The 25,117-nt window shown below is 40.5% G+C and overlaps 1 protein-coding gene across 4 annotated transcripts; it reads right to left on the bottom strand.

The window, feature by feature from the left end:
- Positions 1 to 5,021: 5,021 nt before the first annotated feature.
- Positions 5,022 to 24,945, bottom strand: LOC144114128 (uncharacterized). Of its 4 annotated transcripts, none has more exons than XM_077647641.1 (4): positions 24,471 to 24,945; positions 23,454 to 23,648; positions 15,777 to 15,911; positions 5,022 to 13,607 (listed from the first exon to the last, which is right to left on the bottom strand). In XM_077647641.1, the coding sequence occupies exons 2-4, from the start codon at positions 23,508 to 23,510 to the stop codon at positions 13,470 to 13,472; spliced, it is 330 nt and encodes a 109-aa protein (XP_077503767.1). In that variant the 5' UTR covers positions 23,511 to 23,648; positions 24,471 to 24,945; the 3' UTR covers positions 5,022 to 13,469. The 4 variants fall into 4 exon arrangements, with proteins under 4 accessions (XP_077503767.1, XP_077503769.1, XP_077503766.1 ...); XM_077647643.1 differs by having other exon boundaries at positions 15,843 to 15,911; positions 24,471 to 24,944; XM_077647640.1 differs by having other exon boundaries at positions 12,038 to 13,607; positions 23,454 to 24,611.
- Between the last annotated feature and the right edge of the window lie 172 nt (positions 24,946 to 25,117).

Below are 25,117 nucleotides of genomic sequence, written 5' to 3'. Positions count from 1 at the left end.
AACAGTAAACAAAATAATCTTAATGTTGATCTTCATTAAACAAGCCAGATATCAAAATTATTGACCTTATAATTTTTTTCTTGTAATTAGCTTTTTGTTTAGTTAACAAGAAAAGTTTTAACGGACTACAATTTTGTACTGGGGGAGTTATATGCTGTGGCTCTGAATGAGGGCAGATCTTCTCTGCAGGCTTAAGCTGTATCAGACTATAGATTCAATGGGCACCATAGCAATTTTAGCAACAAGAAAGAGGTATGTGCCACAAGTAATTAACAGACCATTGCTAATATCAAAGGAGCAAAATCAATATGAATCAATAGAATGTAGCATCTTGAAGTGCGGCCCCTATTCTTACTGTTGCTAATATCAAAACAGTTAAAACAAATTTGAGTAGCTGAAATGTAGCATCAGAATGTAGAGCACCTATTAATTTTTACAATAGAATGTGAATTGGCACGCAGTATCCAGAAGCAAGACATTTTGTAAACAATTTTATTTGGCAAACCACATGTCTAGAACGCATAAAATGCCCATTGCAATTCCTGACGAAATGCCACTGCACAACAAGCCAGACATCACAATAAAGTTTTTACCAACTTTGTTCAGCTTGCGGTGGGTTTCAATAAGATTTTCCTCTTTATGCCTGTGTGCTAGCAAGCACGGATAACATGAACAGAACTCGCGAGAAACGTCAATGCAAAGCCTGCTCAAAGCAGTCATACACCGACAATGCAAAATGCATGAGACAAGGGCTTTTACAAACTCACGAGAGCCAGAAACTTTGTTTCTTAATCAAGCCATTCGAAGAAAAATATTCTGAAGCCATATACAGTAGGTGCCTAATGCTATGGTTTGATCTGAAATGCGGGCACCTTATACAGCAACATTTGGATAAATGTATACTACACGTAACAGGCAGATTTCACAGTTATCGTCCTAGTGGAAGAAATCAGAAAACATGATGTGAGAACACATACTTTGTTGCCTGTGAGCCATAATGTCATCTACACTGAAAATACTATCAAGTAAAACTCTAGGAAACAATAATAACATACCGTTAGCATACACATCTGTTTAACTTCAATACCGAAACAACAGCGGTATATAACTTTTAAGTAAAAGATATAAAAAAATAATTACAGCTTTTTTGACTAGAGCACAACATTATTTTAGTCGCACAAACTGTAGCAGTCTAATTTTGAGTATTCTCAGAAATGTACAATGTCATGCCACTGACAACTCATGGGAACCCTGCTGTGAAACACCAGACACCATTACTGCCCTGGTGGCATACAGAACCTACAGGCAAGTTCACAAACACTCCCAAAGTTGCACCACTGGCTGATCACAGATGTCTAATTTTGAGTATTCACAGAAATGTGCAATACATGCTTTTGACAACTCATGGGAACCCTGCTGTGAAGTACCAGAGACATCATTACTGCCCTAATGGAGTATAGAACCTGCAGGTGAGTTCACAAATGTTAAAACACTGGCTGACAACAAAGAAAGCACAGCTCATGAGAAAATATTTAATGATACATGAAATATCGCTGATATGCAGTGTGCCAACCATTAACGGACACAGTGCCATTGTATGCTAATTTGCCACACATTAGCAACCAGATGAAGAATAAATTATTGCACCAATGTCTACTCTCAGCCATTGCCCCCCAAAAAGTTTTCTTGGAACACATGAGCTGATGTAAAACCATGTACTTAATACTGTTTTTAATCATAGGGTGCTCCAGTAGTTCTCATGTCTAACTCTTTGTACAACCAAAATGAAATTTTGCAGCAGTGTCAGACAAGGCTACACCCAAAAATGATTACAGTAGGTACTAAGTCTACATTTTAAATGTGATGATGGCTATTTTATAAAATATGCAGCCTAATAACCTCTAAGTGAAACATTTAGAGAATACATACCGGACACTCTTTTTTACAAGCTTTCAACATTTATGCAATAAAATGCATAACAAAAAGCAATATAAGATACAGAACAGCAGCCATTTTTACCTTTCCCATATTTACTTTTATTTTGACATGCTGCTAGCAGGTATGCGGAATTACTTATTGCAGCATATGTCCAAAAGACACTACTGATGTAACAACGCTAAAACAATGTAAGAGGAGCGTACAATCATTGCAATATTAGACAATAATACAAAGCTATTAGGGTAATGAACTTTTTCATTTGCCAAAACAGTACCGTGGGCTTAGAGTCATGCTGTAAAGGGGGCTCCGAATGCTTTTGGATTTCCCTACAATTAACAATGCCACATTCATGGTCAGGCCTACACAGCAAATTTACCCACAGTTTGTACAGTATGAATGGTAACACCTTGTTTTAGCCAGGTTTAGATTTATTTCTATTGCATACCTACAAGCAAAACCATTTACTGCAGTTCGAAAGACTAGCATATTGGGGCTTTGCAAAAGTCACATCATGACAATTCTAGTTAGAGGGAATGCAAAATGTTTTCCTTAGATTGTCCTTTAGCGCATTCAACAAGCAGCATGGCTGTGATCCCTGCCACCGAACGCCGACAATGAAACAAGCAATAACCTACAAAACTTCAAAACTCTTTCAAACTACTATGACGAAAAAGGATTAAATGCAATTCTGTCAAGCGTTATGTTATGTTTAAGTGCAGCTGCTGGTCGTTTCCTTTATGGCCAACCGCAAAGTAATTGGGACAACATGAAAATGACAACAGAAGTCCCAGAAGTCTTGAGAACATTACAGTAGATAATACAATAGTATTCATTTTTGCATAACACAGATGAAGTTTTATCAGACACGAACAGAACCCAAACTACATAATCAAAAGTGCACCAGTTTAACAGTTACTTACAAAGTGCTTGACTTTTCTTTGTGACATTACTATAAACATGTGTTGATGGCACTGCGTTTAGCAGCAACAAAGCACAGTTACCAAAACAAGAAGCCCATAGACAAAGCAGGCTTTGCAATGTCTATCAAGTGGTGGCTTGGAAAAAAAAAAAGCAACATGCACATATTTCACTGCTGTTTTTTTCTGTTTTCCTGTTTTTTTCTGTTAGATCTATGAGCCCACAATTACCAAAAAGACATTCAATGTAAATTCATTTTCCCATGTGAAATAAAAAAATAGCAGGCGCAATGCCTTATTCTTATTTAAAGCATGGCTTGTAGAATCCACCACTAAGGCATACACCAAAGCCTTATTAGAGAAAAACTAAGATGGAACAGCAATCCTCTCACTACAAATGTTATTCTACAAAAGCAATATTAAAGGGGCTCTGAAACACTTTCCGAGAAAAGCACATCAACTCGCTCCATCACTGCATTGTGCTGTCATGAAAACCTGAGCCAAATAATACATTTCTACACGTAGCAGAGGACCCACAATCATGCGCGAAAGTTGGCGAGCCCTTCCTGGCGACTTTTTCATGCTCGCACCCTCCTCCGTCGCTCGCATCTACGTGTACATGTTGAGTGGTGGCTACTGGTTAGATTCTTTCAGACGTCAGGCAGCTACCAAGGCCGCAGCCAATAAGCCGCAGCCAATAAGCCGCATAGCTCCGGCGGGTCAGGAAGCTCTCCCCCGAAGGAGGGGCCGGTGAAGGAGCCCTGACCTTCCAGCGTGCAAAAAATGACGAGAGGAGAGGAAAAAGCGCGAAGACGCGGAAATTCGAATTTTGACTACAGATAACTCAGCTTCTACAAAGCGCATTAGAAAATTTCTTGCTGGAAAGTATTCCTGAAGAGGTGTGGTTTAAATCCGAGCCATACTGGAGCTTTATCAGAGCCCCTTTTCAGAGCCCCTTTAATGGCACCAGGAGTTTAGAGGGTGCAAAGCCCCCCCACCCACAAAATTATATTTCCCCACAGCATGGAATTTAACAGTCGCACTTATGTGTGCAACCAATATAGATCACTCGTTATTTCTAAGCTGTGTGGCCACACAGAATGAAAATTAAGATTTTTTTCTTGTCGACCTCGCATTGTGCAAACTTGGCACCAGCACTAAATGCTAACAGTCATGAAGTTTTCAAGTGTAACCAATGCTTTCCTTGTGCCCATTTATTCATAATCAGTTACCTTGTTGTGGTATGAGCTCTGCGATTACACCACATTTAAAATTTGACTACACACAACCACACTATCTCACAAGGCTACTGATGAGACGCATTATCTCCTGGTGCAAAATTTTCAAAATCAAATATAAACTTGCATGAAGAGAAATACGACACGCAGACAAAAATCTAGACTGAAACAATTGCCAAAGCAGCACACGAGATTCACTTTCCATATGACACGAAAGCGCTTAATGCCATTTGCAAACCTGAAACCAAAAGCAAAGGACTTTCTCAATTGTAACTGTACTTGCACCCCAAATAATCAAGCTGTTAATATTTTTGTTGCTTATGAAGCAAGGAAGTTTCAAAATGAAAATTAAATAACAACAAACAATAGCCGGACTATCATCTGAGGTGCAAGCAGAGTGCAATGTCCCCTTAAGGTGCGAATTACCATCGAGTGGGGAGAAAATTTCAAAATTCTCCCATTTTTGTAAGAAGCATAACAGACATTGCAAATTTCCACCTTTTTCTATCAATAGCTTTGCAATTTTTTTTGAGTCGCCATGTCTATGCCATGACTCAACACTGCTTCAAGGTGCTTCTTTTGACTTAACCCTGTCAAATGAAGTCATTATGGAAGCAAATCAGTATATTAAAACACTTTAGCGCATTAAAGGAGTACAGACACCGAATTTTCGTTTGCATGTTTTCTTTCAAATGATGCATTAGGCATTATAGTCGAATGCAACTCAAGAATGAAGCAGCTTTTCCCCGTCGATGGATCCCCTTCCAGACACTGGCGTTGGCCGATTCTCATGACCCTGCTAGCGTGACAATGCAGGGAGCAGTGCGACAATGCAGGGAGGTGATAATCCCCTTCCATCTGCCACTCCCTGCATTGTCACGCTAGCAGGGTCATGAGAATCGGCCGACGCCAGTGTCTGGAAGGGGATCCATCGACGGGGAAAAGCTGCTTCATTCTTGAGTTTGCATCTGACTATAGTACACATATATCACCCTCTGATATTCCCTTACGATCGCTAAATGATATATAATTGAATTTCTTCTTGAGGCTGGTTTGGTTTCATAAACTGAATGATAGTTGCAACATGTAAGAAGTGTTTAGGTCATGCAAGGCATGAAAAAAACTGCAATACAATCGCTGAACATAGTTTTAATTCACTACGACATTTAAATCAGCGTGCTTCAAGAGATGGAATAAAAAGAAAACAACATATCAGTGATTGTATTGCAGTTTTTTTCATGCCTCATGTGACCTAAACACTTCTTACCCGTCACAGCCATCGTTCGGTTCCATCAACTGAAACCAAAAAAGCATGAAAGAAAAAATTCAACTCTAAATTAAACAGTTGTATGTAAATATCACGTGGTGATCCATGTGATCCATGTCTTATGCATCATTAAAGAGCAGAACTGATGCAACTAAAATCATGTGTCTCATGTCCTTCAATGCTTGTAAAAAAAGTAAAAGAAAATGTACACTCTCTGGAATCATACCCGCGCTGATATAAAACATGAAGGAGTTCACTTCAAAACTGATTTTTTGTGCTCATTTAACATGCCAAGCTTTAAATGTTTCTACACGATTTTTTTTTTTTTTCAGATTTCAGTACTTTTTCTTGCACCCACATCTGTGGACATAGCACCTTGTATATGAGGATATGATTATATTCAGGTCCCGTCCACAAATGTGGATGCAGTGCCATTTGGCAGTGTGAGAGGAGGTAAACTTAATTTTACTGCTTTTGGTAATTTTTAACAAGCTGCAGCAGCAAGTTAAGAAATTGACTGCAATAAATTAGAACACCTCCACAGCAAGTAACATACATATATTGAGTTAAATATACAATGCACAAATTTTGTGAGCCTCAAGCAAATAAACGAAGTTCAGTAAACTTCTGGCACAAAAAAAATGCAATGCATAAAGTATCTTTCAGACTTATTTGAAAGCACTGACTAGGCTTCAAACTAACTTTATAAAGGCTTATCTGTGCAATAAATCTATTAACGCCAGTAGCTCAAATGAAAATCGAAGAAAATGAGAAGGCATGCACTAACGCATCAATTCAAGGTGTCAAGGAAGGCTCAATAAGAGAAGAAATGATTTATAGCACATGTACACAGCACAGATATGAAATTCCACCTTCTTTTCACGAAAATTTTCCGAAATGGATCACTCTCACTGTATAGTGTTTAGGTACAAAAACAGCAGCTTCTATTCCACTCTGCTTTGTTGGCAGCAACACCCATGTTAAAGGTGCACTAAAGAGGAATTTGAACTCGTCTTTTTACTGAGTTCCCTACTGCGGGAACTCTCTCTACATGTTCCGAGCATTCTTAGAAACTTTGAATTATTGTCGTGTGCTGCCGATTTCCATAAGTTAAATCGGATTAAACGTACCAGCTCCCGCCTTTTTTTTAAACTCAACACTGAAGGTAGGAGGAGTCAACCAATGCGTGGAATGCCTTTCAGCCAGTCCCGTGGCGGCTTGCAGCTGCCATCGGCAGGGTGATAAGTAAATCAGAGTCCACACGTATTTTTACTTCCGTGGGCCTAATTTGCAGCTATGTAGTCTGCGACTGAAACTATTTATTCACAGAAACCTAAAAAACAATATAAAAGCGAAGCAAAGCCGTCACGGGACTGGCTGAAAGGCGCTCCAAGCGTTGGTTGACTCCTCCTACCTTCAGCGTTTAGTTAAAAAAAAGGCAGGAGCCGGGACGTTTAATCTGATTCAAATTAGAAAAATCTGCCGCACAGGACAATAATTCGAAGTTTCTAAGAATGCCAGGAACCTGTAGATCGAGTTCCCGTGGTACAAAGGCGAGTTCAGATTCCTCTTTAGTGCATCTTTAAGCTGACATCAGTACTAAATTCTACACCCATGTCATGTCTACGCGCAATCATGTCTTGAAGAATTGGTGAGTTTACATTTCAATACATATGAATTGAGCAGAAGGACCAATAAATGCACAACTTTACAGCATGCACCTTCAGCAGTTGAGGAGAAGGCTTTCTGTAGGTGTATATAGCAATGCAGACAAGCAACAATCACCACTGCCATATAAGAATGCACAGTTGCACAGGTGAATCCAGAAAACAGTGTCAGCACTTTGACATTCACACAAAATTTCATAACTGATGCTTAATCAATTTTATATTCACTATATTATAGTATTTATGCATTCAATGGGCACTTGCTCAGGCAGAAATGAAGAGCATATTCCAGTCCCCTTCATATATTTGCTTAAAATAAGTATGAACAATGCCATGAGCATGAAACAATGTGCTAAAGCATGTCATATTGCCAACATTGAAACAATTGGTTTGGTTTATGGCGGCTTAACGTCCCAAAGCGACTCAGGCTATGAGAGACGCCGTAGTGAAGGGCCCCAGAAATTTTGACCATGAGGGGTTCTTTAACGTGCACTGACATCGCACAGCACACGGGCCTCTAGAATTTCGCCTCCATCGAAATTCGACCGCCGTGGCCGGGACCGAACCAGCATCTTTCGGGTCAGCGGCCGAGTGTCATAACCACTCAGCCACCGCGGCGGCTTTTAAACAATTGATTTGCAGTCTGTTGTCATACACTCACTGCTGCACTCGTTGCAAATGTTCTGGAGCACTCACATGCACCAAAATGCCCAATGGCACATTATTTTTAGCAGGGCTGTATACCTTAGCGCAAAGTACAGGGCAGGCTTGGTGGTTGTGCTAGTAATAACTCAGCTAATCCACTATTTCACGCCATGGACATGTCCATGGCCTCCGCCTGTAAATTGCTTCCTACTTTGATGGTCATTCTGCCAGTCATCAGAGCAGATGGAGAGCACCCTTGCTGTTTCAACAATGTGCAGCCTTGGAGTGATCACTGCTGCATCACCAATCTGCTTTTATTTCCCAAAATTTTCTACACCTTCCCTGGACATCCATTATACACCCTTCCCCTTGACCACAAGTCTCATCATACACTCCATTCGTTCCAGGTTGCATGTTTATGTGCTCAAACTACTAGAACTGCTGCCCCCCACCCCCCCTCCACCCCTTTTCTTTTTACCTTCTGCACAGCTCCTAGTTGGAATGGCCTTCTGCAAAATACCCACCTCAGTAACCTGCTGGTCAGTGTTAAAAATTGCAGCTAATTATTCTTGTCAATGTTAAAAAAATTACAGCTAATTATTGGCAATGGAAATAGTTTTACCCACACCACATGATATATCCTCTAAACAGGAGCCTTTAAAAAATAGTGACATGATACATATTACACATGTAAGGGATTTATTGAAAGGCAAACAGCACAAAGACAATGACTGGAGTATGTGCCATGCGCACAAGCAGTGTTTATAGGACCCCAATGCCATGCAAACAAGTGCATATCGGGCAGACTGGGCGACGCAGTAGTACACGTCTGAAAGAGCATGCAAAGAATGTGGACGCTAACAAATCTACTAATCTCGTTGAACATGTCCGTGACTGCAAATCTTGCTTTCCTTCCTTGCACTATTGTGACATCCTGTACAAGCACCCGTCCCACTTAACACGTGTGATTATAGAAGCCTACCACATGAGAAAAAAAACAAGGTTGTGCATTAGTAAGCCATCTATTTTATTACATGATAGTGAGGTTGCGTGCCTTGATGCCACGTAGCAACACGAGTTTTTGGTTGTCTACTTGTTGATAGGTTGGCCACTTTTTCCATATATTGTGTTGCTTTCTTCAAATAAACTTTCGGTTGTTGTTAATCAGCGCTCGTTCTGTGCTTCTTCTGCTTTGGTCATCGTCTTTGCGCTGTTTGCCTTTCAGTATGTACCACTAACTGGTCAGTTTGGCTGTTGTGGGATGTAAGGGATGCTTTCATCAACATGCACTTAATCATTCACAATGTTCCACTTGATCTGCATGAACATTACATCTAATATAGGTTTTGTGTTCAGGTTTAATAAACTGAAGTAAAAATAAAAGCTTGCTAAAGGTAGCATGCTTAATAATGCCATCAAACATAATTGCCAAAGGTAACACGATATCTCAATAGCTCCCACAAGTTATTTTCGCAATACAAAATTAAATGCCAAACAAATGGCAATTGTCACTGCCAAGTGGATGTACAGCAAAACCTAGGAGTAAGAAGTTTTAAGCTAGTTCTTTATTTGGCTAAGCAGACGTATGCAGTATGTACTCCCCCTTTTCTGAGGTGCTTTTGTGATGTCTTAAGCACAATGTAAAGCTTCTGTACAAAATATGCAGCCCAAGGGGTTTGGTTCCAAAACTGTGGAGTGTGGCACTCAAGCGCCCTTTGAAGCCCTATGCATTGGTGGGGCTGTACAGCCTTTGTCAAAAGTTTGTAGCCCACGAGGGGGTTTGCTTCTAAGCTGTGTAGTAGGGCTCCTGTAGCATTCGTGGAAGTCCTACCCAATGAAGGGGGCAGAACTACAAATCTTCTTACCCTCTGGCGATTCGGAACGCTGCAGATGCTTTACGAGCCATACGGTGTAGCTTGGAATTAAAACCCCTGAGCTCAAAACTTTTGACAAATGGTGTACATTCTAGACCAAGGCTGTACACTCATATAGGACAATGCAGCGAGCCATGGAAAGAAAAATGATAGGTGTGGCATAAAAAGACCGGAAGCGGGCAGAGTGGGTGACGAAAAAACGGGGGGGCAGTGACATCCTAGCCGAAATCAAGAGGAAGAAATGGTCTTGGGCAGGGCATGTAATGTGAAGGTAAGATAACCGCTGGTCCTTAAGGGTAACGGAGTGGATTCCAAGAGAAGGCAAGTGTAGCAGGGGGCCGGAGAAAGTTAGGTGGGCGGATGAGATTAAGAAGTTTGCAGGCATAGGGTGGGCGCAGCTGGCAAAGGACGGGGTTAATCGGAGAGACATGGAAGAGGCCTTTGCCCTGCAGTGAGTGTAGTCAGGCTGATGATGATGCTCCTCGTTAGTGATAAAACGGGAGGGGGTTAGGGCAGGCCCAATTATGCCCCTACTGCCTAGACCTTGAGGCAGCCTCGTGCAAAGCCGAAAATGTATATTTAGCAGTAAGTCTACAGATTAAACAAATACTTTTTTACTTCACATAAACAGCCAATTTTGCCTATGCACAATCACAAGATACACTGAAGAAATGACAGTCACCAAAATCAAGATTAGCTCACGTCACTGCCTCTGACGTCTGCTTATTAGAGATACATACACAGCAATTTGTCACATCAAATATTAATTTTTGTCAGAGTTTTTCAATTAAGGCAAATACTTTTTTTCCTGCAACGAAATACTTTGCAAATGTCAATATGAGAGAGCAAAAAATCAAGACAGAAACAGAACAAGCTGTTCTGAATGGAAGGCTCAGCACATGACCCTCTTCAAAATTTGAGCGTAAGAACTGTGCTCACGCCAGAATTAGGAGCATTTCAGAACAGGGTGAGCATGCCTTTGCAGTTTAAAGAGACCAAAAGGGTGCTGTTGATTACTGAAGCTCCTCACGGTTATTTCCTCATTCATTCAGCGCAAAACTTGGTCTCTCTGCCAGAGCAGTCAAGTACATGATTTTGAGTGTAACATAAAACATTTGTGCACCCCAGTGGGGCAAGCCACTTGAAGCGACACCTCTGCAGTTTTTTTTTGTTTCGATTATTTTTGTGCTTTTCACATTATTATTCATGCATCACTCAGAAAAAAGAAATCACTTTATGACACAAGCTATATTACTTTATGACACAAGCCATCTCGTTTCACTATGCTTTGAGCGTTATTCATTAGATGCAACTTGCAGCATAGCCAATAAACTTAATAATCTCAAAATCATCTGTTACAGGATAAAGAAGCTTATGGGAGAGTTGATGAAAGCACTCTTTCATCAGGCATTGCCATAAACCAGTTACACTGTTTTCTCTCTTAAAATTTTGGTGAAACTGCACATCTGACATCCTTGAGGGGCAACCTATCTACTTTTATTCATTTTTAATAGGCATTAAGAGCCTTTTTAAGGTCTTCAAATCAACTTTTCCTTTAAGAAATACCATATTTCCTTTGAGTAATATTATTGGTACCAGCCCTGTTGTGCACTTTTATGCATGAACTATTTCACAAGTGACCACAGAAGGCAAATGCTCTGTGTTAGCCAGGCAGGAAAGGGAAGCATATCAAGAATCCATTCTAGGCATATAATGAGAATGAGGGTGTGAGTAGGAGGCGAAGGACCCCATACATTATGGTATAGTCCCTGTTACAAACTTGAATGTCACAACTTGAGCGAGAGTTTTATTTTCTGTTTCATAACTGGAAATGTATTCAGTACTCGCTCCAGAATTTTTGAACACAGTTAAAGTTAATCAACATTCTTACTCAACTTTAAGCGTGAACCAATAATACATTATATGGTCTAGCATCTGAAAGGCTAAAATATTCATACAACTCCAATGACGAGAACATTTTCTCCACATAACATACATACATACATAACAAAATGTCTTTTAGTCTGCATTACTGCGCTTTTTAGAATTGTACCATTATCCTTCTAACATATAGTAACTGAATGACTGCTTTCAGAGACTGAAATTAGCAAGTATTTAAAGGGGTCGGCTTCAGTTTGTACAATATGTTATCTAATAATAGTAAAAGAGAAGCATCACTACAAATAACAACCATAAGGTCAGTACAGCTTAATGTAGAGGCACAGGCATTAAAAAGAAACAATAGGATTTCACTCACTCCTGTGCACTACACAATCACCTCCACAGGTGCTATTTAACTTTTCAGAACTCATAAAACTCAGAAATAAAGAAGACATCAAGCAATGCAAGTGATCCAAGTCGGACACTGCATGAACTAGGGCTGTAAACGTGCAATATCTTGCATGCCATTAACTAACACCTTGACGCATTTTATTCATTGCACCTCGCACCAGTACAGCTGCTTTTAACAATTTTTTTCTCAAAATTATTATAACATTTTCATACACAACTCATTTGAAGGAGCTGGTTTTTGTTACAAAAAACGAGCTGCAGCATTACTTTTAAGCAGATTTAACTTAGCCACTAGGTGCGAGCTGATACTGTGATGTACGAACATCATTATTGACTGGCTCAAAATCACAGGAAATACAAGCAGAATATTTTAAACTACTTTCTTAGGAAAAAACAAAACAGCGCATTAAAATTTGTGCACACTATACTGTAAAATGGCTAGAGGCACTGAACTTCATTCAAAGCAAATGTAATGAAACATGAAAATGTTTCTCATGTCCTTTTAAGTTGGCATTTCGCGTTAATAGGTTAAGTACACGTCTTTTAATCAAGACATGAGCATACATCTAGTCACTAGTGACCCAAGGGCCACTTCCAATGTAGTTGGCGAAATCGCAAAGAAGCAATGAGCCAAAGCTATGCCTACAAAATACACAGTCAGCTTCTCCAGTCTATCTGTTAACCCTGCAAAGGTCAGCAAATCATGCACGGTAGAGAGACTACTAATTTGTTACAAAAAACGCACTGCCAGAATGGTACCCATTTTATAATTGAGGAAACAACCTGCAGCTGTTGGCAAATTATGCATGGTTGGGCAGAATAAAGCTGAGCTGCTAGATAAACTGGGCGCAGCAGCACAGTGCAAACTGTACACCTGAATACCAGCGAAAAATTCTGAAACGCGAAATATGATGCTTCCCATCTGAGTGCAATTTATCACATGAGAGTACCGCAACACCAACACGTCTTCTGTCATCGCAGAAGGACCATGTTTCAGTGCTATGAAAAAGCAAACACTAATTTCTCCTTAGTTACAAAAATAAAACTGCTCGTTTTGGTATTTTCTGAGGGCAAGGCAACCTTTCTCAAGAAAATCTGATGATGAGTTTAGAGCCTAGTCATTATGTACTCAGTAGCACACAATCCCACAGCTAACAATTTCCCGCATGACTGCATCCGTATCTCAAAGGGAAGAGTGGCCAAGCTTACTGATAAATACATCCAAATATATATTGAATATAGTGTAAACCATGCAAAACATACACAATCTATGTTGGTTTTCAGAATCTTGACCATAGAGGGCAAACAGTGACGGATGCAGCTGAGGTTGGCGAAAGGGCATCACCTCAAACTTCTAGGCTTGTGCATGGCCTAGATCCTCTGCACCTATCTTTCATGACTGCATGATGCCACACCTCAACCTTAATATACTCTCAAACCTGCAGTGATTCTTTTCATTGTTACAGTGTCTTTGAATTTGACCCTTACCGAATTAAAGGCCACAGCTGAACGAAAAGATCAGATTTATCACTAAGCATGGTGACGTACACAGGGTGGGTAAATGCAGATATGAAGCAGACATCCAAAACAGCAATGTGAATATGTGAAATGAACTCAGCATTGCAGTGGCATCAACTGGCTGTTATAGGTGACATCATAATGTCCTGACTGGCTGCTGCAGGGAACAAGCATTGCAGAGGTGACTTTGGACGAAGGAAGCGCACAATTCCCAGAGCCAGGCAGGAGCACATGCAGCCCAGGCCAAATATCTGTGGGGAAACGGGCAATCTGTAGAGTCAAGGTAATATTAAACCACTAATGTCCACCTTCTCTGCTATGCAGTTTGTTGACCAATCCGTCGTCTTTTTTGAAAGTAACCTTGCAAAGTTTATCTCAAAACACTGATACAGCTGAATACTCATTAATATAGCAGCTCAAACCACTGATGTCCAATCACAACACTTGAGGATATTCTTTATATCTAGCCATGCTCACAGTACAAAAATGTGCAAAAGAAAGTATGGTAAACTGATTGAAAATAATGTGAAATTTCTGCACAATTTTCTGGAAAAGTCCTTTATGAATGATATAAAACCAGGCAAAATATTTTGCTCATGATTATGTCACAAGGTCTCTTGGAAGATGAGTTGATTTTGTTTGATAACAGAGGTCTCGGGCTCCCTGATGAGAGGTCAGCATAAATCAAACTTTGCACAACAGGTCTGATTTCCATGGTGAGCGACTGGTTGCAGCAAATCAAAAAGCATTGTTAGTGTTATCAATAAGGCTGAACCCAGGATTACCAGTGTAATTGATGTCAGTGCTTGAAGTGGCATAACACAAGTCATAAGAGGCTATGAGGCTACTGATATCAAGTGTTCACCATCTGTTGATGTGATAGGAAAGCTTTCTTTCTGATGCAATGAAGAAAAAAAAAAGCTAAGACTACTTCATGCTGAAGCACTTACAGTGTAAGCAGCCTGCAAAACATAACACTCTTCTCATTACTTGTGCATCAATAAAGCATGGTATTAAAATTTTATATAATTACCAAGGCTATTCAACAAATCTTGCTTCCTGGTATAAGCTTTTATTAAATGACCGAACTGGAAGATGTTACTTTCAGAACCAAACCTTGGAATGTCCTCTTTCCCAGGAGCACATCTCTTCTTAATGTGGACACCACCAACAGCAACGAGCTTCTGCCCCCATTGCACTAGACTCGGCACGCAGTAAAAGAAGAATGAGGGTAGGTGTTGAGAATACTAATGGCACACTGCATTAGTGACCTCTTAATTGGACACAAAAGCATGCAGCCTTCAGGTGTCTTCTTTTTGGAAAACAAGTCAGCATTCCAATGGCACAAAGTCCCACCTGGCTGCAAAGTGGATGAGGCAAAACAGCCATCCTCATTATTCTAACACAGCATGCAGAGAGTAGTGCACTACCTTTGGTAGGGACTGCATTCAAAAGAGATGTGCTTTTGGGAAAGAGGACAATATAAACTTTCACTTGAATTGAACCTCTTTCAATTCCAACACACTACAAAAAAAAGGCTACACTATAGGAAGTAAACCATACTAATATCCTCATAAATGCAGCATTTAACATGACATCATAAATTTCCTCACTTTTCTGAAATGGACTTGCTCGCAATATCATGCAAAAGATATTGCCATCTTAATCAAATGCTTTAGGGGAATCCCCCAAGGTGGAGTAGATTTGTAATAAGGGAGTAATTATTTATTGACATCCACCTGAATGCAGCCATACGGCTACAAAGGAAAGCTTACAGCTTCTACAGAAACTTTGTAGTTAAAGAAAAATTCGTCCTGGTCCGGGGTTCGAACCCCGGACCACCGCTTGACTGCAGCAGTCACTCTACCAACTGAGCTAACCGGGACGCAAGCTCATGGTAGTGCGAGAGAATTTATCAATAACTCGAAATGGGAAGAGAGTTGGTCAAATGTGTTCATAGCTGTGTTGTTGTTGGTCAAAGGTGTTGGTGGAACAGAGCTGGTAGCTTTCCTTTGTAGCCGTATAGCTGCGCTCGTGTGGATGTCAATTAGTAATTACTTCCTTATTATATTGCCATTTTATTGCTCTTAGCATCATAACTTAGAGATGAAGTCTATTGAAAAATCAATGACCATAAAAAATGCAATCGCTTATAGCGCTGTACTGCACATAATGCTACACTAGTAGTCCAGTAAAAAAGGGCCCCACAAATCAAAGGAAGCCATAGAAGTGAAAAAACTCAATACAGAAAAAACGAGCAAGGCTGTAATATGAAAGATGCGAATGCACACAGCATGAATGCTCTCTAGCATTTGCATGTGTTCATGTCCTCAATCATCACCATACAATCATACAAAAGGAGCTGCCACTGTATGTTATCCCATGTCCTTAAGAAGAACAGGATAGACGTCGCTACTAACCCCAGATACAACAAAAAGGCTGCAGGTCCAGTCAACAATGAAGAAATAAGTTTGTCGATAAAGCACCTTGCTGTGCATCAGCAGAGAGGATGAGACCAGAAACAGCAGGGCCAACACTTCCCACAGCACAGTGTCCTGAAAAAAGAATCAACGTACATGCTTGCTGCAAACATTAACTAGTAAACATTCACATATGGTTTGGTTTATGGGGTTTAAGATCCCAAAGTGACTCAGGCTATGAGGGACACCATAATGGAGGTCTCCGGATAATTTTGACCACCTGGGGTTCTTTAACGTGCACTGACATCCCACAGCACACAGGCCTCTATCATTTCACCTCCATCGAAATGTGACCGCCGCAACCGGGAATGAACCCGTGTCTTTCAGGTCAGCAGCCGAGCACCATAACCACTGAGCCACCACGGCGGCTACACATTCACATATATTGCCGACCGTTGAATATCAAGAATGAACTTTCTCCCTTTAACCTTACTGGAATGTAGCAAAAGTCAAACCTGCAAATTCACTAAATGCCAGCACAATCTTTACTACACATTTATTACATTGTATGGTGGTGCTCTGAATCTCAGGTGTATATTTAAAAGATTTCCATTTAAGGTGACTTTTTTCTCTTTACTCAAGCATTCAGTTCTAACATGTTCTCACATGTGCTAAATGTACAGCTGTCAGTCACAAGTCGTGCACATACCTTTGACCACCATTCAGGATTATTAGCATTGCTATGTTCAAAGTGCTATCAGCTAGCCTAACTGTCCATTTTTATTGCTCTTTGATATGACACCTATGCTCTGTATTGTGCTACTCAATACCTTTATTCACATTAGCCCAGTTCCTGACAATTTTTCAGAACACAGAGGACACAAAAACTTGAAGTTTTCCAGCCTTTGCCAGGCCAAAAAGTGGCAGCGATATCTATACCCCTCCAGTCCAAAATAACACTACTTTAGTATTCTAAGCATTCAGGACAAATATACGTCAACAGAGTGGATGAACATATAAGCCCTTCAGCTAGCTCACAGATGTTCTGAAGACAGAACTGCAGATGTGTTCACAAATTACTACCAGCCAATTTTGTTGTTTGTACTTCATTAAATGAACCACTGCATGAACGAAAAATGTCATTACTGAGAAAGGCAAAATTTGTCACCAAAAGATGTATACAATTTATTTATGTTTTGATGATTATTTGCAAACTTTTTCTCTGAAATGGCTTGTAACACATCATTTAACATGGGCAGGAAAAAGGGATTCTGAAGTTTTAGATGATGAATATTAACAGCGCAAAGACACCTTTGGCCAAAGAGTACCATGGCACAACGTATTTTCGTTTACTCAAGGTGGGGTCAGAGACCCATTTCCCAAGCATTTCACCCCAGATAAGTCGAGCACCACGCCAAGAGAAAGCTTGTGCCCACTGTATCACCGGTGGCTACCAGGCGGCACTGGTGGTCAAAACCTCGCATCTACTGCATGTGAGACGGGTGCTTAAACCACTCGGCCATCGCTGCGGTTCATTTTGAAGTTTTACCATGCAGAATTGGTGCCTTAGATTCCAGAGGGAAGCCTCCCATACTAAAGATGCTAATAGTTAACAAATAAAAACCCATTTTAAGGTAGGGTAAGACTTAGAAGTAGTAATAATTAAAATATCCTATAGCAGCAATTATAATTAAAGCTACATTAATTAAACTTGGCATGCATAATGCACAGAACAAGTACTCACAAAAAGAAGTTGAATTTTCTCCAAAAAGATGTATATAGTATAGTGATGTTTTGATTGCTTTTTTGTGTTAAAATTTGTACCTTTTTCTCTCAAATGGTTAGTAACAAAGCCTTGAAATGAGCAGTGTGGAAAGCCACACTTATGTTACAGAAGTGGAACTACAATTATAAGCCTACAAAAAAAAACTATATTTTCTTGAATTTTTTGTTTGCTCTCACTAAGCGAACTCACTCACTGAAATCAATGGAAAAAATTCTAGAAAATGTAATCTTCCCCCTGGGCCTAAAATTATAGTGCCACTTCTGTTATATAAATGTGCACTTAAGCACTGCTCATTTCAACTCTGTGTTACTCGCCATTTTGGAGGAAAACGTACAAATGTGTAAAATATAAAAATAAATCAAATGAATCGTGTTATTTGGGAGGTAAATTTTAGGCTTTTTTGTAACCACTACTTATGTACATTATATATCCTAAGGTAGCTTATTGTAGCTTTGACTGCAATATTGCTACAGAATATTTTATTCTTACTTCAAATGACATTCATATCAGGAACACAACCATCCGAAGAATTATTTGTCAGCTCAAAATATACTCACTATGAAGCGAGTACATAGAAAAAAAAACTATTTTTGATATGTATCATGAGAATACTCACCACCACTTCTGACAAATATACATGCCCCATGCAATTAAAAAAAGGAATAAAATACTGTGATGGCTGAAGAATACATACAGGAACAGCACTTATCTCTGTATACTGCCCTTCTCATAACTCAAACGCAGTGACACAGCTGCATGTCACAATAAACCGCCAAAGATGATTCTGTAATGCTAACATTCCCTGGCTGGAAAACATGTATATCGGCTGCGGTGTGTTGCCAGGTAGGCTACATCAAACATTTCTCAAATGCAAAGGTTTCCTGATTGAGAAACAGGGGCATAGGTGCAGAACTTTTCCCAGCTCATTTTCTGTAGCGTTGTGCAGAACAAATGTCTCAATTTTGCTGTAACACAGTGGGCAAGGTCTATGCAAGCACAATCCGGGCCTACAACGTGATTTCATCATCACTAAGTGCATGAGGCTGTTAATCTGCCTTCCACATAATGGCAGTCTGCTACTACGGTTGTTGCCTTGCACAAGGGTGCTTCATAAGCCACAGCGGTTACAAAACCTTCCAATGAATGATGGGTACATTATTATTTGTAATGAGAGAATGGAAACAGCTGCAGTGTTTAAACAGCTACAGACACAAAATTTCAGACAAATAAAGGATTTCATTTGTTTCCTCAGCGCATAAGAACACAACTAGCAAGTTTCAATTGCAGACACTAAGATGAACATCATTTAATATGGTTTTCATTATTGACCGGCTAGCAGCTTCGAGATTTCCATCAGCCTCATGACATGTAATTCAAGCGGAACAAATTTCGTGAGACTCTGTGTATGTCAAAAAATGACGACGCAGAACATGGCAAGCTGCTTGCCGGTGTGTAGTGAAGGCGTGAGCAGTCAAACTTCTCGCATCAAGAGATTCTGAGCTCACATGACCACTGAAGCTGTAGTGTTGAATATCATGTAAAGCAGGAGTCGTGAGAAAGTGGTAGCAAAAAATGGATTGTAACTAATTATTCATGCTGCATTCTGATACTTCCACAGTTTACTGTCATGGTTCCTGCACTTGTAGAGATCTCTAATGGCAAAAACACTGACATGCAAAGTCCACACGCTCTAAGCGGGTACAGATAACATTTCAGTTGCTCGTTCTCTCTTTGTAATGATGCGCAAGACAGTTGTCAAAACTTAAATCGCCAAGTGGAATTCACCTATGCCGAGTAAATAAATTACAACTGAATTTCTTCTCTCATGTTGTTTCGAATTCAGCCTCAACAGCTGAATGGTGGCTATAATCTAAACGTTGACTTCAGGTTGTGTGGGGAAAAACTGCAATATTATAGCTGCTTGTTCATTAATTGCCATTTCAGCTCTTTGGGTAGGCTGACATGAGTGTAAGCGAGTCAAGTTGAGAAGCAGTAGTTATACCGTAGGTTTTTTTTATGCCTAACGTGGCCCGGAGTCAACTTCGACAGCCACCCCTGGGCTGCTGAAGCCGAATCCAAAAGAGAAGGAATTAAATTACAAATTATTTATTGAGTGCAGGCAAATGATTTATGGTGCTCCCTGTAATAGCTTATGCCCCACTTCAAAAGAAAACATGAAATAAAAATTTGGCACCCGTATTTCTTTGATGTGCAAAAATATATGAGTATGGCTCCATGTCCTTCATTTAAAGAGAGTTTGAAGAGTCTGTTTAACCTCGTGGAAAATATTCACGGAGTGTTTGTGCAAGTGAGTTGTTTTTCTATGGCAATCATTCAAATAGCAATAAATTTATAATCACCTGTAAGAAAGACAGCTTGGGTTTGATGCCCAAGCGGCCAGTGCCGACAACAGAGAAAAAGCATAACGAAGACGAAGCTCAGGCTTGCGCTCACGAACGCTGGACTACTGAGCAGCACTGTGTTTGCAAAGATTGTGGCTGTCCACATTAATCGTGCGATTTGCCACTTTACACTTGGTGGAGGTGCCACCTGTTCTCACCCTGGCGCTATGCAGTTGCACCTTACCTGGCTCTACCACGATGACAGACACCCCGAACCAGCCTAGCCAGCCTGTTCCCACTGCTGTCACCTTTTCCGGTACCGTGCATCAGCGCGAACCTGCCATCTTCAGTGGCACGGACGACACTGACTTGGAGGACTGGCTGACCTCCTACGAACGCGTGAGCGCCTAAAACAAATGGGATGATGTCGTAAAGCACACGAACACCATCTTTTGTTTTACCAACATCGCCAACCTGTGGTTCCGCAACCACGAAGCCAGTTTTTCTACTTGGGCAGCACTCAAAACCGCCTAACCGACATCTTTGGCTGTCCCGTTGTCCGAAAACTTCACGCCAAACAACAGCTGTACAGTCGGGCCCAGCAGAATGGCGAGAATTTCACAACTTCTATCGAAGACGTTATCAATTTATGTAAGCACCTGAATACTTCTATGAGCAAGGGTGACAAGATCAAGCACATTCTTGAAAGGATTGAAGATGACCTGTTTCAAATGTTCTGTGTAAAAATCCTCAAACTGTTTCTGACGTCGTCTCTTTATGTCAGAGCTATGACAAGCTCCGAAAATAGCGTCTTGTCACCTGCCATACCATCTTCCCGGATAACGCCTTTTTGAGCTTGGCTGTAGGTGGTCCTGCTCACAATTAGCTGACCCTTCTTGCAAACAGCATTGCAAGCAAGGACATGAAGAAGGCTAAAGCCTGCACACACTGTTCACCAATTTATTAAGGGTATCAAAAATTCATGGCCCATTCAAGTCCTAAAAAGCATAAAAAGCAAAGTTTGCATACACCGAACATACGACAGGCATGCCACAATATTTTACACTAATGCATAGGTTGCATGTTCCAGTTCAAGCCTGCGCACTGTTGCTGAGAGGAAGTTCAGCTTTTATGACTCACATAATTTATAGTCTTCACACCAGATGTACATGCCTGGCTTTTTGCACTGCGACCACAAGTTTTTGGTGCACAGGAGCCAAAAATAAGCTGAATTTTCTCACTGCCTCTCACTTCTCACTAAGTGGTGCACTGAGCTGGTCGCAGTTTGAGGTTGTATGCCAAGGCTGACAGAAGACTAACAGTTTCGTGGCTCCTATGTTCTGAAAGCTTCTGTTGGCACCTGTACCTACATATTTCACCCTATTTTCATCACTCTGGCGGTTTCATATGGTGGTGCTATTTCACATCTCCAAAATATTACTTGCAATGCAGGTAAACCTACTGATCTCAACTCATGTAAATCTTGGTCTGTTATGGGAAAGAAACCCCCACTTCCAAATGAAGTGAAGTGAAGTGAAGTCTTTATTTCATAGCGAAATGTACAAAAAAGAAGTACTGGTCAATCTAAGCACATAGTGCTTGTTAGAAGACCAGGCAGCCAGTGTTGCATATTTAAACTAGGATAAAAAGCAATATACATTCACAATATTCACATAACAGGAAAAAATAATAACACAAGGTAAATACAAGTAATACAACCTAATGCAAACAAAATATAAAAAACGAGAAAATATAACAAAAACGAAAAAAAGAAATCCGACAAGTTCCCCACTTGAGTGGGAAAAAAATCACACATTACAATACAAAGTTGAACACCATTTCCTTACTTCTCTCAGCATTACAGCTCGTGTTTTTAAATCGTACAGTATCTCACTTAGTTCATTGAATATCTGAGGTACATAATAATTCCTGGCTTTCGTTCCATAGTTTGTAAAGACTCGTGGTTTAACATATTTCTCAGTTTTTCGTAGTGATACATCTTTCTTTACTAATAGCTTAAAATTGTTAGAATAATAGTATCGGGTCAACACAGTATACTTAAATAGCTCATGCACTGGAAGTATTCCTAGTATGTGTTATTTCTCATGTGTCTCTATATGTTCCCATTCCGTTCCATAGGCTATGCTATTGACAATTCTTTTAATTATTCGGTTAATATTTTGTTTCTTGTGGTCAGAACACGTACCATACAAGGTGATACAGTATGTGATAATTGTTTCGGCTAATGACTTATATACAGTTCTTCGAATGTTGACAGGGCTTTTCCCTCGAAGGTTATACATCATGGCTGCGACAGCCCTCAGTTTTCTGCAAACGTAAATGACATGGTCACTCCAGGATAGGTGCTGGTCAAAGAAAATTCCTAAATACTTGACCACTGGCTCGAACTGCAATGGTTGGCAGATGCATGAACTACACTTAGAAGAATGCAAATATATGTCGTTATTTAATGAAAGCGCCTTATGAGGATTTCTGAAGCACATTAATTTCGTTTTTTGTGTATTTATAAAAATTAAATTATGAGCGAACCAATCTACTATCGCTGATAAGTCCTCTTGAAAGGTTTGATACCCCATATTATAATCCTGAATTTCCAGAGCAATTGCAGTGTCGTCTGCGTACTGGAAAATTTTTGATTTCAGCGGTAGCAGGCCGAGGTCGGAAACATATATGTTGAAAAGTATCGGTCCGAGGGTGCTCCCTTGGGGCACACCAAACTTTATTATTTGAAGTTCACTGCATGTCTCTTCTAGTTTAACGCACTGAAGTCGGTCGGAAAAAAAATTTACAAAAAATTGATAAAAGCGTCCTCTGAAACCTAGCTTCGTTAATTTCTTTAGTAATAAGTTGTGTTCTACCGTGTAAAAAGCCTTGCTTAGGTCTAGAAATAGAGCTAAGACTACGTTATTATTTTCTATTGCTGCGGTTATATAGTCGGAGAATTCCTCTAGCAAAGAAGTTGTGTTTTTATTTTTTGTGAACCCGTATTGCGCCATGTTATTCAGAGAATACTTTTCGCAAAAGGATTGCATTACAGAGACAATATACTTTTCCATTATGTGTGCAATAGTGGACAAAATGAAAACTATCATGAAGGACAGCTTGCCAGAAGCCAAATAATGAGCTCGTGATAAATAAAGTCAACAGAACTGACTTTACTAAATAAGATGAAGTGAATTAAGTCACTCAAACGCTACCAGTTTACTGACTTTTGTAATGAACAGCAACATTTTCAAAACACTGCTTCGACAGAGAGTGAAACTGCTGTAAAGATCACTCTGATTTATGCTTTGCATCACTGCAGCCTACTCTACACGACATCCAACCCTCAGCTCCTTGCTGAAACTGGATCTCTCCAATTCCCACTTGGGTTTGCATACAGTGTGGATACATATACATATAAATGCCTCTACACATATATGTATGCATTTATATGTGCATGTATGTGTACATTGCTTTTATCTATACATGTTGTCAAAGGCTCACTGGATTCATGCAGTTCAACAGCAGCTGCAAGAAGACACTCACAATGAGGGCCCAATTTAGAGGCAGGAGGTGAACAATAGAAGAGTTGTCCACTATCATCAAAACTGCTGCCAGCAGGAAGGCCAGCACACAGACAAACAGGTGGAGACGAACATGTTCCGACCGCGGAAGCTGCAGGACACCGTACTCCTTGGTCCCCGCGCTCGCTATGCAGATGAGGCTCAGGAGGGACAGCAACTGCACACACAGTGGCTACTGCATGTTGGTCACTGAATAGGTAGCATACTGCCAACAATGCGGTGGTTGAGACTAAAGGTGGTACGGCGACCAGCTGTAAACTCCATAATCACTTGAACCTTTAGTTCAACGCAGCCTCCACCATTTTTTAACATGTTCTTATTCTATAATTATGTGCAAAACGACATTTGTTAGGGTGGGGCTGCCTAAAAAGATTGAACAATAAGGCCCTGCATACATGCAATAAATGCAGTGGCACATTCTTTTGAGGCCATTATTTGTTGCACAGACTGTCCCAGTAGCGAAATTTTATTAGCTGAGCTACCAATATATCATCTAAAAAGCTTGTAACGTTTACCAAGAAGTCATCTTTTCTGTGCTCTTCTTGCTCACTTGGCCTTGAAAGCTATTCTTCCAAAAGGCCGGGCCAGTTCTTTTCACGAAAGAATTATCTGTTACCAATTTGCGATTTCGCCCAAAGGATTTGCCTGCTCTGTCGAGGTCCACTTGGGCAATGGAAATGAAAAGGGTTGTGTAAGGTCTCAAGGAAAAAGCCCTTTTATTCCACACAGTTTTCGAATCTGCCCAACATCCACCAAGAACACAACACTGAGAAAAACAGTGCGCCCCACTGAGCGCAGAAAGTGTACAGGAATTTATTGGGTGCACTCGTTCACGACGCATGACAGAATGAAGCATGCCAGTATGTGAAAACAAAAGTAACGAAGAGGGAGGAAAAAAAAGAAGCATGCTTTGTTCAGCGGATGCGGCGAGTCAATGAGAGTAACATATACGTCAAAGGAGCAGCACAAGAAGTCTGACCAGAATGGCGATCCTTAGCGCGCCAACGATGGTGAATGGGTACGACTTGTCATAGAAGAGAACGACGTTCGTCTGGAGAGTTTCATCTAGCGTTGTTGTGTCCACGGTAGCTGGCGAGTGGCCTCGAAGGGCCTTCGTTTCCTCGGCTGTGCTAGCATCGTCCTCAAGAGCGACGTTTTTCAGACAGGCGTCGTCGACGAAATGTGACAAGCGGCCGTGCGGAGATGAAGTTGATACGGCACTCGCGTCCACTCGGCTTGATGATGCCGTCGACTTAATCCCTGACGCCGCATCATCGAAAATCACTCATGCTACGTCAGATGCGCGACGCTAGTAACTTTTTTTCGACATATAGCTCCTTGACATCACATGCGCTAAGGCCGAGTTAGTATGCTGAGCACCACACCAACCACACGCCCACAACGCCCAGCTTGCTTAAATGGGGACTATTTTAACGGGGGTCGTGAAGATAGCAGTAGCGACAAGCAGCATCTTAAAATCCGAATGAAAAGAAAAGCGATTTTCACATTTACGGAAATTACTAAGTTGAAAACATATGATTAATGACATTTGTTTACTTTTCCTGTAAATTTTTTGCTTAAGTGCTTTCTTCTTTGTAATAATGTGCGCAAGGTATTAGTATACAT

Source organism: Amblyomma americanum, chromosome 1 (genome assembly GCF_052857255.1).
Source record: "Amblyomma americanum isolate KBUSLIRL-KWMA chromosome 1, ASM5285725v1, whole genome shotgun sequence".
Lineage (NCBI taxonomy): Eukaryota > Metazoa > Arthropoda > Arachnida > Ixodida > Ixodidae > Amblyomma > Amblyomma americanum.
Note: the sequence above shows the minus strand (reverse complement) of the source record. Positions and strands in the feature narration are given on the sequence as shown.

Bases quoted from the DNA above. Each gene is read 5' to 3' on its own strand.
- LOC144114128 (XM_077647641.1), bottom strand. From the start codon at position 23,510: ATGATAGTGGACAACTCTTCTATTGTTCACCTCCTGCCTCTAAATTGG. The intron at 15,912-23,453 runs GTGAGTGTCTTC...TTCTTTTTTCAG, and splicing joins CTCTAAATTGGGCCCTCATT to GACACTGTGCTGTGGGAAGT. The intron at 13,608-15,776 runs GTTAGTAGCGAC...GTTTCCCCACAG, and splicing joins GCCTTTTTGTTGTATCTGGG to ATATTTGGCCTGGGCTGCAT.